General features: G+C 37.0%; 1 protein-coding gene across 1 annotated transcript in view; it reads left to right on the top strand.

Moving 5' to 3' along the window:
- Positions 1 to 14,452, top strand: part of orb2 — a 465,359-nt gene extending 450,907 nt beyond the window's left edge. The window contains exons 7-8 of the mRNA XM_067135888.2: positions 2 to 112; positions 7,007 to 14,452. Coding sequence (XP_066991989.1) covers positions 2 to 112; positions 7,007 to 7,123 — 228 coding nt within the window. The 3' untranslated portion in view covers positions 7,124 to 14,452. The remainder of the gene's footprint in view (position 1; positions 113 to 7,006) is intronic.
- Positions 14,453 to 14,895: the final 443 nt, after the last annotated feature.

Raw genomic sequence — 14,895 nt, 5'->3', positions numbered from 1 at the left:
GGTGGAAGTAAAGCCATATGTCCTGGATGATCAGATGTGTGATGAATGTCAGGGACAGCGGTGTGGGGGAAAATTTGCTCCATTCTTCTGTGCCAATGTCACCTGTCTTCAGGTAAGAAAACCCTTTAGTCACTCTTTGACTTTCAGTCTGTAATTTGTCTAATTTTTTCAATTAATTTCTGTAATGTACTGCAAGATTGACTCCCATGACTAGAAAATAGTATTTAACTAGCAATCAACAAATATTTTTATGCTATACAGTTGACAAACCGAGCAGAGTAGGCACCCATATTAACAGGCTACAGCTCTGTATTTGGGAGACAAGTGGGTTCGAAACACACCGTCAACTGTCTTGAGAGTGGGTTGCTAGGGTTTCCCATTTTCACTTCCAGGTAAATGCCGGGACAGTTCCTATTCATAGGGTACAGTCAATTCCTTCCACCTCCTTTCCCAATTTCATTCACTGCCATTTATTTAATCTTCATTAGCTCCTCAACTGTCTGGCTCCATGGCTCCAGCATGCTGGCCTTTCGTCACAGGGGTCCTGGGTTCGATTCCCGGCAGGGTCGGGAATTTTAACCTTAATTGGTTAATTTTGCTGGCACGGGGGCTGGGTGTATGTGTCTTCTTCATCGTCATTTCATCCTCATCACGACCCGCAGGTCACCTACGGGTGTCAAATCAAAAGACCTGCATCTAGCGAGCCGAACTTGTCCTTGGACACTCCTGGCACTAAAAGCCATCCGCCATTCCATTTTCAGCTCCTCAGTTGAGGTTGGCATCAGGAAGGGCATTCGGCCTTAAACAAATAAAAAGCCATACAATTTAATCTCCACTCATCCCTCACCTTGTATCAGGAAATAAGACTAACGGGTAGACATACAATTAACAAAACAGTGAAGTAAATCACTCCAATGAAATGTTGTCGTAGTTGTTTGTATTTCCAAACACATGCTCAATTAAATGGTTAATTTTCAACTTGAATTCGTAACATTACTGCATCACATTTATAATTTTCATACATGTGAGGATCAGAGTCAACTAACTGCTTATGCAAAGTTTTAGAAATATATTTTTATAATGGATATGGACTCCAGAAAGGCCTATGCAGGTCTTTCGAGTTGATGTCTGTGGGGATGTGACCCTACCAAGAATGAAGTCTAATATTGAAAATGGCACATTGGGTAGTCACTGCACCAGAGGAATAACCAATGAAAGTTGAAATTCCCATCCTGTCCGGGATGAACCCGGTACATCTTGGAGCAAATGCCAGCATGCTAAACAGTTAGCTATGGAGCTGAACAGTTTTAGAAATGAAGTATAAAAATGCTAAATAGACAACAGATCTGTTATTGTTCCAGTAAATAACCTAATATCCATGAAATTAATTTTTTTTGTTAGGATGTTACTCTCTATTAGCGTTATTCAGATAAAGTAAGCTTGCTCAAATGATCACCTCTTTTGCAGGAGGGGAAAAAAAATAAAGAAAGGAACATTACTCGTGGATACCTCAGGTGTTACAGTCCCCAAAAGTGTAGTCTACAACGAACATTATCACTGGAACTCTGTTTGAGTGATAGGGCCATTCAGTTAAAACAATACACAATACTCTCTAGCAAATGAATACATCAAAGAACATCAGGCACTCTCATGCAGTGAATGGACAGAAGGCATGAATAAGATTGAATGTATTATCTGTGCATGACCGAGCAGAGTGGCTATGGCTTAACAGCTCTGCATTCAGGAGGCGAGTGGCTCAAACCCCTCCACCAGCTGTCTTGAGAATGACTTTCCGTGGTTTCCCATTCTCACTTCCAGGCAAATGCCAAGACAGTTCCTATATGTAGATCAAAGCTGATCCCTTCTCCTTCATCCTTCACTGCTCTGCACATGTCCTGGCTAGAGAGAGGGCATTACCCTCAAAGTGGCCTGCCATGCCCCTCCAGGATAAATGATGAAAGTAAAAATATAATAAGAATAATAATCATTATCATCTGTGCATAGTATTTCAGGCGGATCCCAAAACAACCACCTCAGACCATGCTCTGAAAGCCTGTCCACATTGTGAACTCTGCAGAACTGTTTTCTTTCAAACATTTGGCCATCCCAGTGTGTTGAAGAATGCCTGTGAGTGGGGCCAATAGAATATCATCCAAGGTATCTCCTGCTTGTTGTAAGAGGCGATTAGAAGGGGCCCCAGGGTCTCCTAAATCGGGAGCATGGGTAAGCGACCACAGAGCCCTTAGCCGAGTCCTAGCTTTCCTCCCACTTACTTGTGCCAGGCTCCTCACTTTCAGCCATCCTATCCGACGTCCCTTCGTCAACTATTGATCTTTACGAACCACGATGGTTTTACGCATGGAGGCCTAGGCAGTCTTTCATTTTTCACACCCTTCGTGGCCCTTGTCTTTCTTTGGCCAATACCTTCATTTTTCGAAGTGTCGGATCTCTTCTTTTTTCCTGCCGTACTTCCTCTTAAAACAATAATCATCACCACCACCATTGTGTTCAAAGAGAAGCGGTCTAACATGTATGATGAAGTTCACAGTCTCTCCAAATACTATCGAGCAAGTGGCTACGTGGTTTGGGTGATGTAGCTGTCAGCTGCATTCGAGAGATATAGTGGGTGATACAGATGTTGATTCCTATAAGGAACCTGAAATATTTAATCTGAATGAGTAAATGTATAATACCAGTATAGTTGGTCTGTTATTGGACATTATAAATTTTCCAGCTAACTCATTCCTGGTTCCCAGAGTGAGCTAAGTTGGGCTCATCAATTGGTAAATAGCACACCTACCAAGACGCATGGCTAGTGCATACCTTGGAGGCCATTGCGTAGGCTACTTGGAGCCACCGGCAGTGCCAATGCACTATGAGAGGCTTTGTCTCATTTTCAAAAATTGAATCCCACTGTCAGCAGCCCTGAAGAGGGTTTTTTTGTGGTTTCCCATTTTTACACCAGGCAAATGCTGGGGCTGTACTTTAATAAGGGTACGATCGCTTCCTTCCCACTCCTAGCCCTTTCCTATCCCATCATCGCTATAAGACCTGTCTTTGTCAGTGCGACGTAAATCAAATTGTAATAAAAATAATAATCTCCAAATACAGAAGCTTTCGATGAGCAGACATGATCTTGCAGCCAAAGTCTCCCTTTGAATACATTATACTCCCTACCATTGGATTTGAAATCCTCGAGAGCCAACCAGAGAAAATTAATGCAGAAAAGAAGTGCATCTACAAACCAGTGACAGTGATGGGCTTAATGCTTCCTCTGTGGATCAATTGTAGAGTGTCAGCTTTCAGATCCCAAAGATCGCGGGTTCAAACCCGGCAGAGTTAGTCAGATTTTTGAAGGATGGAAAAAGTTCATTCAGCACTCCATATCACACAATGTTGTCATAATATAAAAGATCTCTGGTGACATTCCCCTGTGGGTGGGGGTGGTAGAATAACACCCACGTTATCCACTGCCTGTCCTAAACGGGGCCCTAGGGGCTCTTAACTTGGGAGTGTGGATTGGAATCCATGGGGCCCACAACTGAGTCCTGGCATTGCTTCCACTTGTGCCTGGCTCCTGACTTTAGTCTATCCTATCGAACCTCCCTTGGTCAGCTCTTGTTCTTTTCTGACCCCGACGGTATTAGGTTCCCGAGGCTTAGGGTGTCTTTCATTTTCACACCTTTTGTGGCCTTTATCTTTCTTTGGGTGATGTCTTCATTTTTCGAAGTGTCGAATCCCTCCTTTTTTTTTTTTTATTCCCCCCCCTCTGATTAGTGTTAAATAGAGGATGGTTGCCTAGTTGTACTTCCTCTTAAAACAATAATCACCACCACCACCACCACTCTCTGGTGACACGTTTAGTGGTTCACCCAACAAAATTAAAACTCAGCCATAGATCATCTAATAGATATCCATTTCTCTGCCATCTGGTTGAATAAAACAGAACGTCAAAATAGATACTAGGCAGCCTAGATCACATCAGATCAACATGGATGCACAGTGGTAGCTGAAGATAGATAATAATTATTTTTATTGGCTTAGTTATAGGAGTCCATTGCATCATTCTAGGACGTATAGCTATGGAAAAATTAATGATGATCTGGCAAGATAGAGCAATATCTATGAATACGAAGAAAAGATTAGTCCATTCGCTTGTGTTCTTGATCTTCCTGTATGGATGCGAAACTTGGACCATAAAAGCTAAAGACAGGAACCGAATCAACGCCTTTGAACTGTGGTGTTGGAGAAGGATGTTGCGAATACCGTGGACAGCCAGGCGAACAAATTATTCTGTCAACTGGGAAATTGGAATACAAGAAAGTTTATGCCAAGTTGTGTACCAGAGAATCCTGCAATTCTTTGGTCACATTATGAGAAGAGAGGATGACAACCTGGAAAAATTAATTGTCCAAGGAAAAGTTTCTGGCACAAGGACACGAGGACGGGTCACAAAAAGATGGGTTGATCAAGTAAGAGAGATCATGGACTTACCATGGATAGTTACTGTCCGGAAAACGCGAGTACGAACAGAATGGTATCAGCTTATAAAAGAAACAACGAAGTCCTTGGGTCACGATACTTGGTCATGAGTATCGGATCGGAGAGAGTGAGAGAGAGTCATAGGAGTCAGAGGGATCATCTCAAAATCTTTTTTGCTGACACAACAGTTGCCTTAAATGATGTCAGGGGCATTTCTACAGTTTGCAGCAAAACAAACTACACTAAAATTAACTGCTCATCTGTTGTCCACATTTCCCTGGCAGCGAAGTACAGTATTTATTTGTTGTATCCTAATACTTTAACATATTGTGAATTCAGTATTGTGTTGATTAAGGTCACAGCCACTTCTTTCTCGCTCCTAGCCCTTTCCTATCCCATCATCGTCATAAGACCTATCTGTATCAGTGCGACGTAAAGCAAATTCTAATAATAATAATAATAATAATAATGTTATTTGCTTTACATCCCACTAACTACTTTTACGGTTTTTGGAGACACTGAGGTGCCGGAATTTAGTCCTGCAGGAGTTCTTTTACGTGCCCGCAAATCTATCGACACGAGGCTTATGTATTTGAGCACCTACAAATACCACTGGACTGAGCCAGGATCGAACCTGCCAAATTGGGGTCAGAAGGCTAGTGTCTCAACCATCTGAGCCACTCAGCCTGGCAAGCAAATTCTAAAAAGGAATATTAAAAATAAATATTGCAGCCGAGTTGTCAGTTACGTATGAGGATCCAGATTTCTTCTGCAACATATGGTTGAACTCTTGTTGAACTATGCTCCCTGGATCTCAATGACCCCAGTTGCCTTTATATAACACATGTTGAAAGAATTGGTTTTCAAGACAGATGCGCCACCTACAAATATTCCTGAATTACAGAAGAAGATAACATCATTTTTTGAGCCCTTTTAGCAACCTTATTTCATCAACATGTTAAAAAATCTTCAAAAACATCAGGAACAATGTGTGGCACGTGGTGGTACTCATACTGTACCAATGCAATTATATAACATTTCAGTGCTGTTTGCTTGCTTATGGGCCTTAAGATTTAACTAGAGGACCCATGCTGCTCCGCAGCATTCAGTATAAATAGGTCAGATAACTTGTCTTGATATGCCTATCGTAGTCATATTGTTTTGCTTGCCCTTTTCAATGGCTTTATGAACATTTAATAAGAAGCGCGTTATGGTGTGCTGCAGTTCTTAGTCAGAATTCATTCATTCTGACATCTATCCATATATTTGCTTTTTCATCCTGCAGTTCTTGATGTAAAGCTTGGTATTGGCAATGGTATTTTTAATCGTAGTTCTTCTATATAGAATGGTTGTCTTGTGAGCTCATAGGTTAGTCTCAAAGGAGTGGTTTTTGCTAGGCAAATAAGTCTTTTAAGATACATGGCCTTCACTCTTTCTAGTGTAGCTAGGTTATTCTTCGATAGGTTTTCCCAGGTAATGTCTAAGGCGTATGTCATGATGGGGTTTGTTTGTACGTAGAATTCCTTCTCTCAGCAGCATGTTATTAGGAATGCTCTGCCATCTGTTGAATATATTTGAAAGCTGGGAAAGGTTAGGGAGTCAAAAGAGTATCTAGTAGGAAATAGTATTCTTCCGTGATCAGAGGAAGTGTCTGCTGTCTGGCTTGACAATAATCAAACATGGCTGCATTCAGTGACATTGCTGAGGATGAAAATCACATATATCAGAGTATTAAATGAAAGTGTTGGTCACTTAGCAACCTGCTAAGTACATAATGTACTGCAATTATTGGAGCGATCATGTAATGATATGATTTTATGATTACTCAAAGTTGGCTGAACTTAGGGACCTATCAGTGTCTCATGATTCACCGGCAGGTAATTCCGGAGAGAATAAAATGAAAATGAAGTAAATTGGTCCAATCGAACGGATGGACAGATTTGCCAAAGCTGTTTTTAGTAAACTCTTTTAGTATACAGAAGATTTAATGAGTGATTCTCCAGATGTTAAGCCATGAACTTATCTTTTTTTTTTTTTTTTTCTAGTTGCTTTACATTGCACCGACACAGATAGGTCTTACGGCAATGAAGCCATGAACTTTCAGATGAACATTTATGTCCTTAATATATTGAAGTTTTGTGCTATGTACTCTTTGTCTTCATCACAGCTTGCAAGAAGAATTCAGAATATTGAAGGAAAAAAGAACTACTGTAGATTTTTGAAAATAACTTAATACCAAATAAATTTTGTTACTGTCACACTTGTTAGGCAGCTTAACTTTATTCACCGTTTACTCAATAAAATGCCCTCCCTTGAAAAATACTAGTGTTATCCTGTTAATTAAGTTACTGAACATGATAGTCTTCTTCTTCATATAATGCTTTTATCTGTTCAAATTTTGCATATTACTCCATTATTTTCTGTTATGTCATTCATATTGACTGATCTTTCACATTCTCATGCTATCTGCACATTTGATTGACTTTCTGATTTTGACTGACAAAATTCTGTATGCTGTTTCCAGTACTACTGTGAACACTGTTGGGCAACCATTCATTCCCGGCCAGGACGTGAGTTCCATAAGCCCCTGGTGAAAGAAGGGGCTGATAGGCCTCGAGCTGTGCCATTCCGCTGGTGTTAACGTCGGAGCGCCTTAGCTCTGTAACAAACGGCCGTGGAGACAGCCTGGATGGGTGGTGTGGCGTGACGCTGACATCACGCCCATTTTACTTTACCTATCGCACTCACCACTACAAGTCACCATTTGGCAAACTTCGGCAACTAGGAAATTCTGTAGCAAGTGTGTCGTCGCGTCGCAGACTACCACCGTCGTAATAACAACAACTGTAGGCTAGCTGTTTTCATCGCTGTTTATATATATATATATAGACACATAATTATATAGTAATATATATCTATACATATTCGATATGTAACCACACATTCTTAAAATATCTTTTTTAAAGAATGAGTCCTTAAAGTGTATGTAACCCAGTCAAGCGGATTGTACATTGGACAATTTACTCTTTTTAATTACTCGCCGGTTCGCATGAGGCAAACAAAATCCCCTGTCGCGGCCACTGATGATGGTGATATCTAATGTACGTAGCAACTGTAATGGTATGGTGTCTTAGTATCTCTGCCAATGCTTTATACAGAATTTTTGTGAATTTTCAGGGTATTTGTAAATATGCATTGATAGTTCAATCAACTTTTGTATTGGTCGTACAAAGTGTTACAGCCTGTAAGAAACAAGCTTGCCCATTTCCCAGCATCCTTCCTACTTTCCCTAGACCTTGTACTTTTCGTACCTCCTCGGTGTAAATAGTCGTTGTAAAAAATACTGGTAGTTATTAAATATATTAATTTGTTTCATATTGAGAAGTGTATCTTCCATATTTATTTTTTGGGTCTCGTTTTTGTACATAATGAATTTTTGCCACCGACAGACGTTTACTGTTACAAAGTCTCGCATTAATGCCGGTCGATGGACAGAGGTCCATGACCAACTTTTTGATACATTTCCTAAATACTACCTACCTTACATATTGATTAATATATTTGTACTCTCTTTAATAACGAAGCATTGGCAGAGAAACTAAAAAACAACGTAAACTTTTGTAGCTTTATCGTGCACACACATTTTTTAAAAAGTACATGTCATATATATAAAATATATATCAGCTTTTTTGTCATTCAATCAAATCTTGGTAATGCCAATATTCATTTTACCAAAAACTTACTTTTTTTAAATACATTAGTGGTGATGCTTATCAAGAAACTAAATCAGCCATTCAGTAAGTGATGTTTTATGTGAACATAAAGATACTGACGATGGAGTACATACAACAAAATGCTATGTAGTAGTTTTATCTCCAGGCTAGTTTTTATGGAGAAAAAAGTAATACAAGATAGTTCTATTTTAGATGTCAAACCCATAGTAATTGCTCAGGCTATTCCTTCACAATCTAATGTGAAAACAATTGTAATAATCATTCTATACCGGTGTTATTGTAACAGTGTAATAATGATAAAAGTTTCTCTCTTCATCAAAGACTGGTATAGTGCACTTGATAGAGAGATTGAATGGTTCCCTTCCCTTCACTTGACTCTCTAGTTGTGTGTGTCTTTTTACCTCAGTTTTTGCAGACTGTGAAGGAGAGTGTTGTGTTGTTGCTCTGTGCATACAATGCGCATTTGTACTGCTCAATGTCTGTGGAACTTAAATGTTAAGTACTCTATCTCTCTCTATACTTCACTTGAATCCTTTTGTTCAACTGTGTCAACCAACCATCCCATGCATTTTTCGGAAAACAGCTTGATTTTATATGGGACATGTTAAATGTAAAAGGGCACTTTGCATTAATGTAAAATTGCCCACCTTCTTGTAATCTGTGTGATAAAAAATAATAAGCATTATATAAGTCATGTAGGTACTTTGCACTAAAAGTAGTTTTTTCCATAGATTTGTATTTTTGAGTGTTAAAGTTTTTTATACTGCTGTTGTTATCTTAGTTAAGGGCATGATATAAAGTAAATGTGTGATGGGATTTTGGAGTGGCCCGGCAGGTAAATGTTCGATCAATATTTAGTTTTCTATATTACTTCTTTTTATCAAATTTGTGGTTTTGAGCAGAGGTGGAAAGGACAAGACTTTGGCTTAGGTTTTAGCTCCTCCACAGGAGGAAAGGCAATTCCCATATCTCTAGTATCTGTAATAATACCTTAATGTAAAACAACCTATGGCCAACCAAGGTCAAACCTTGTTCATGTCTTGTCCATTCCACTTTAGTATAGTTTGTTATCTTCAATGGCTGAAGCAAGTAGAGATAACAAAATATCTTCTTACTTTCCTCGTCATGTTTACAACATTTGCACGTGATCTCCCCATACCAAAGAAAAATGTGAAACATGAATGTAAAGTTGCTACTTCTATCCGAGAAGCCTAGTGTATCTTTCCATGGGCAGATCGGATACTTCTATACAGATTTTTCCTTTTTAATTTTACATAGATGCGTAAAAAAACTATAAATATAAATTGCAATGTTTTTCCATAGTTGTTGTCTAATGTAGTGCAAAACAGAGCAAAGATTGTGCAAGCTGTTTATAATACTATTAATAGTCATGTACCAAAGTGTTTTGGTGCACTTGTTTCAAACACAGCCTTGGGTTATGGTTGTCATTGAAAAGGCCCTTTTTTCACCTGTCCAAATGAGGTTTCTAATTTTGAAATCCCACGTACAATTCTGTAAAAAATTTTCAATGGTAGCACTTGTGCACATGGGTTTTGCCTGGTTAGTTCTCTAGTCATTCGTTGGGATAGTAGTGGGGCGGGGGCTTTGGTCTTGGCGTAGAAACATTCTGGTTCCTACCTTGGGGATATAGGTAACTACTGTATTTGACGTAACCAATTACCATTTTGGTACAAATAAATAATTATTCATTTTATATCACATTGTTTGTAAAAGAATAATATAACTTTTCCCCCTTTTGTACTATTTATAATGCTTTGAATTCCAAGGGATTTACCATGATTTTGCATAATGATGTACGTATCAATTTCGAAAATATGTCTCTTGGAGTTTTTGGCTCAACATGAGCCCTGTTAGCTGTTGTGTAGTAGGTTTCTGGAGGGAAGGTATTGTTTGGTGCCATCATTTGGGATCTAGGAAAGTGTGTACAGAGTTTTAGTTTTTTATAAACAAGAGTTCCAGAAAGCAATGTTGAAACTTTGCTTGTAATTTTTAAATTTTCTCAATGACAATTTTTCATACTGATTTTAAATGTTATTAATATAAATATGTTTAAAAATATTTATTCAATTGTAGAAATTGAACATATTTTCATGGTATTTTATCTTTTGTTTTTCTTTTTTTACTTTTCCTAAACTAGTTATGTTGCACTTCGTTGAATTAGTTTTATATTTTTAGCAATGATTTAAATATATTTTTGTTTTTGTTTGATGTGCATATTATAATAATAATATTAATAATAAATAATATTAATAATAAAAATAATGAAATGAGCCTCATGGTATGCATGGCAAGATGTGATCCTATAGTTAATAATGTAGTAGTTGCAACCAGCAAAACGATGGTGGCTGCATAGCAGCCTTCGTGAACTCTCCTCTTCCTCGCCGTGGGGCAGAGGGTGGGCAGATTGAAAAATGAGATTGGCTTTCAAGTTTTATACTTGTTTTATACTTGCATATGGTATATCCTACTTTATCTGTGGCAATCTTTCAAATTGCAATGAGTACGCTTGGGACCCGTTAAAGGGATGTTGGCCTGTCACCCCCCACCTTCTGAAGGAGAAGAAATATGGTCAGATGATAGGCTGGCCTAATATACTGTATCTTTTCTACAAATAGAATACCACGATTTAAATATTAAAAAATACCAGTTGATGTTATGTGATAGTTGTATTTAATACAAAATCTACACGTGATTATTTTGTAGCCTTGGGTAACTTATTTAACATTTAGCACTATATTTAACTTTTTTAATAAGACTTCGTAAAATTGTATAAAATATTCCAATGTGATGATTCCATGTATTCTAATGTAATCAATTAATAACTTTGATAGGTTTACCTCCTATTGGTAGGATACACCTCAACAGCACAAACACCAAAAGTAATGATTTTAAATGGGTATAAAAGATGGAAGAGAAATAAAACAACTCTTAAATACCAGTGATAAGCTGTAAAAATCTTTGTAGGACCCTTGGAGGTAAACAAAAAAAATTGTCTTTCTAGAAAGTAGACTCTGGCATAATAAATCAGCAAGTCTGAGGGTTCAACTTTTTTACCATCCTTTTATTAATTTAAAACACTGAGGCTTTTTAAGGCACTCAATTCAGGAAGCTTTTCTTAAGATAAAAAGAAATGTGCATATAGTGATTGATTCATTATCATGTTCTTAGTTTTAGGTATGTAATGACAAGCTGGTTTGTGCTGTATAAATGTATGCATTACAAAAAAAAAAAATCTCCTTGCTCCAAAATCATCTCCTACCAGCTCTGTTTTATGATATAGCAATACCTGTTGTGAAACCTGTAATATGACCATGTGTGAAGGGTGTGGTCTGGACAGGGTATTTCACCTTTCACATCCAGAAGAGTATGTAAATGTAAAGTAATTAAAGATTAATGGGTCTTACTGTACTTTAATTATTTTACATACATACCAAATAAATAAAATTCAATCTACTTTTGGCCTTATAAAAAAAGTGCTACTGTGTATTAGGGAGAAAACCCACGACAATGATGTGGTGTTGGTATGTGGAATTTTAAGAAAAGAGATGGCTTAAGGATACTAACATATGAGAATGGCATATTTTACACCTTTGAATAGAGCCATTTCAGAATTCTACTTCATGTACTTCCATTTGCCAAAGGGGTATGAACATCACAAAATGCAAAGGGAAATTCTTTTCTAAGCTAAATAATACTGATAATATAAGTAACTCATCGCAATTTCATACAGGGTGTCTCAAAATTAACTCACTGAAAGTAATTTTAACTCATACATTCTGCTAGTTAGGTGCATTCAGATTACACAGTTATGTTCAAAGGCCCACCGTTTTTTGGAAAATGTTAAGAAAACAGAGCCTGATGAATGGCCATTATTTTCTGATAACCAGTGACATGAGCTATCAAAAAATGAACATACATTAATTACATTTTTTCCTCCATAAAATGCAAAGTTTTAGTATATTTAAAATGTTATAATCAAGGTTTTGATAAATATCTCTACAATCGTTATTTAAAAAAAAGACATTGTCTGCAACACCAAACCAAAAATAAGTCCACTAAGGTACTTTCTGAGAAAAGTTCATTTTCACTGAGCTAATTTTGAAACACCTTATATAAAATTAGCCAGAGCTACTTCTATATTTATCCTTATTATGTGGGTTAGAAGGAACTTCTCATTGCATGTTGTGATTTTCATACCCTTCTGGCAAATGGAAGTGCACAAAATATAATTTTGAAACACATATTCAAAGGTGTCAAGTGTGCCACGCTCACATCCCAGTATCGTTAATAACAAAGGTGCTGAATGGCCTGTAAGAAAGTGGGACAAAATTGTGTAACAGTATGAGTTCTGATGATTTTATATATTTTCAGAACATCTTAAATTACAGAGAATAAAAGAAAAATGAATAATGGCTACTTTGTGAAACATTGTAGTTTGTGTGATAATTTTTTCTTGAAAGTGAATTTGATAGTAATTATTAGCAAAGTCTTCAACCCCCATTTTCTTGCAGTTGTACCTAGAGGTATGCATATCCTGTATGTACACAATTCTGATAGCATTTCTAATAATTCTGGATTATAAATGTGAATATCTATTTTCTTATCTGATGCATAATGAAAAATTGTTACAATCCAGCAGCCACAAAATTCCATTTGAATATTGCGTGTAAGAAAATGGACATGGAAGCTACTATACCCAGTCATAATACAAGTCAGTGTCCATTGTATGTCCTGTACATGTTCTACCTATAATGTATTAGCCCATATGGAGGTTATAATCATCCAGAACTACATGGTGCTTCATTTTTAGATTATGGATATTTTTTAATTTTTGTAAATTTGAAATGAAAAAAAGATTAGTTGATTTCACAAGTCATTCTCTATTATGGAATAGTAAGTATAATAATAATAATAATTAATAATAATATTATATGTCTCTAAGTGAACTGGAGCGTATATAAAGACTTTTTTTTAAGTTTCTTGTTACACTTACAGTCTAGTTAATATAAATAATATGCAGTATTATCCACACCTATTCAAATAGTCCTGTTTTGTGGGTAAATGTGAAGATTTTTCTGTATGGTTTGCAGTGTTTTTCTAGCCTGCAATAATTTTTGTACTCTTAAGAGAAAAAAACAAAACAAAAAAGCAATCCCCATCCTCTTCTCGCTGCTCTAAAGATATATTGCCTTTGTCCTAATGCCACAGGCAGTGTCCTATCCCCTAGACTTGTTGGCGAAAACTTGGATTTCATAGCTAAGTGCGAATTTAGTGCATTGTGTTTTGCTGAGTGGAGACATATAATCCCCACTTTATGCTTAACTGAACTTTCTAGTTGTAGGTTGATATAGTTAATTATTAAAAATATTATCTCTTGATTAATTTCTATATTGTGATAAAAAAAATTACCTTAAATGTTGCTATTGCTAAGCTATGGAAGATTTTTATACATAGTAATGCAAAGTAATGATTGATTCCCTGTTTAGTCATGCTATAACTATACCTAGTGCAATATATGGAGTGTTTCCCTTGGTGCTAGAGATAAGATGTTGATGATGGGCCTCATGCAATATATGACTTTGCTTTAAATGAATTTAGCTGGTTACCATCTCGAGAGCTGTCCAACAAGCCGAGGGAATTGAGTGCTGTATTCCTCCTGACATGAGGATTATTTGGCAAGGGGATGGGAGAAGAAGTACCCCTCAGTAATCTAGTAGGAGAATTTCTGGTTAAGCAGGGTTTTACATAAAATTTCCTCTAAGTTTTTCCAGCCCTTGCTGTGTTGGCTGTAGAAATCCCAAATATCCTATTATTCTAGTTCACTCAACTTAAAAAAGCACTTGTTAGTATTCTAATATTAATATGGGGTACTTGTGTGCATTTCATCCACTACCTACTATTTTTATGAATTTTTGTACATTTTTCTAATTTTTTGTATAACGTACCCTAGGCGGTGGGAAGTGGCTGCAGGCGAGAGTTTGGTCGCCACTTGGGAAAACATATTTGTTGCCTGCCCTTTTCGCTCACGGTTAGGTTGCACCAGGGAATTTGAGAAACCATGAAGCAGCCACTTCCTGGTGCCTGGCCTTGCTTATTTGTACCAGGGGAGTTTTTCCTAGTTATATTTGTTGGATATCAAACTTTTTATGTTTTATAAAATAATTATAAAAAATGTGAACTGTGTTTATTTGATAAATATTGGTGTTAATTCTTCATGGCAAACAGAGTTTTCATACATATTTCCTGTCATCTACCATTTCCTAAATCCCAGCTCCTTTTATGAATATTTGGATCTTCTCTTGTGTTGAAGAAAGAAGAGTAGTGGCACTTTTGTTAACTGTTAATGATGTAATCATTTCGTACTTTAATAAAGTAGGTGTTATTGAGAGTTCGTTATTACATACTTGTAAGTGCCAGTAGAATAGTCAGAGGAGGACAGTATTCATTTTATTTGAATTGAAAAGAGGTCAATTCTCTGCATTCTGAAGCAGTTTCCTGTGTCATAGTTTTCAAGTAATTCTGTCATTAAATTATATGACTTGTTCTCCTCTGATGTGTTGGGCTGCTAGATCATTAGATAGGAGGATTAAACATAATAATCTCCATAAGCATAGAATAAAGACTTATGGAGATTAGGATGTCATTACAGCATGAAACA

This window comes from Anabrus simplex, chromosome 1 (genome assembly GCF_040414725.1).
Source record: "Anabrus simplex isolate iqAnaSimp1 chromosome 1, ASM4041472v1, whole genome shotgun sequence".
NCBI lineage: Eukaryota > Metazoa > Arthropoda > Insecta > Orthoptera > Tettigoniidae > Anabrus > Anabrus simplex.
Note: the sequence above shows the minus strand (reverse complement) of the source record. Positions and strands in the feature narration are given on the sequence as shown.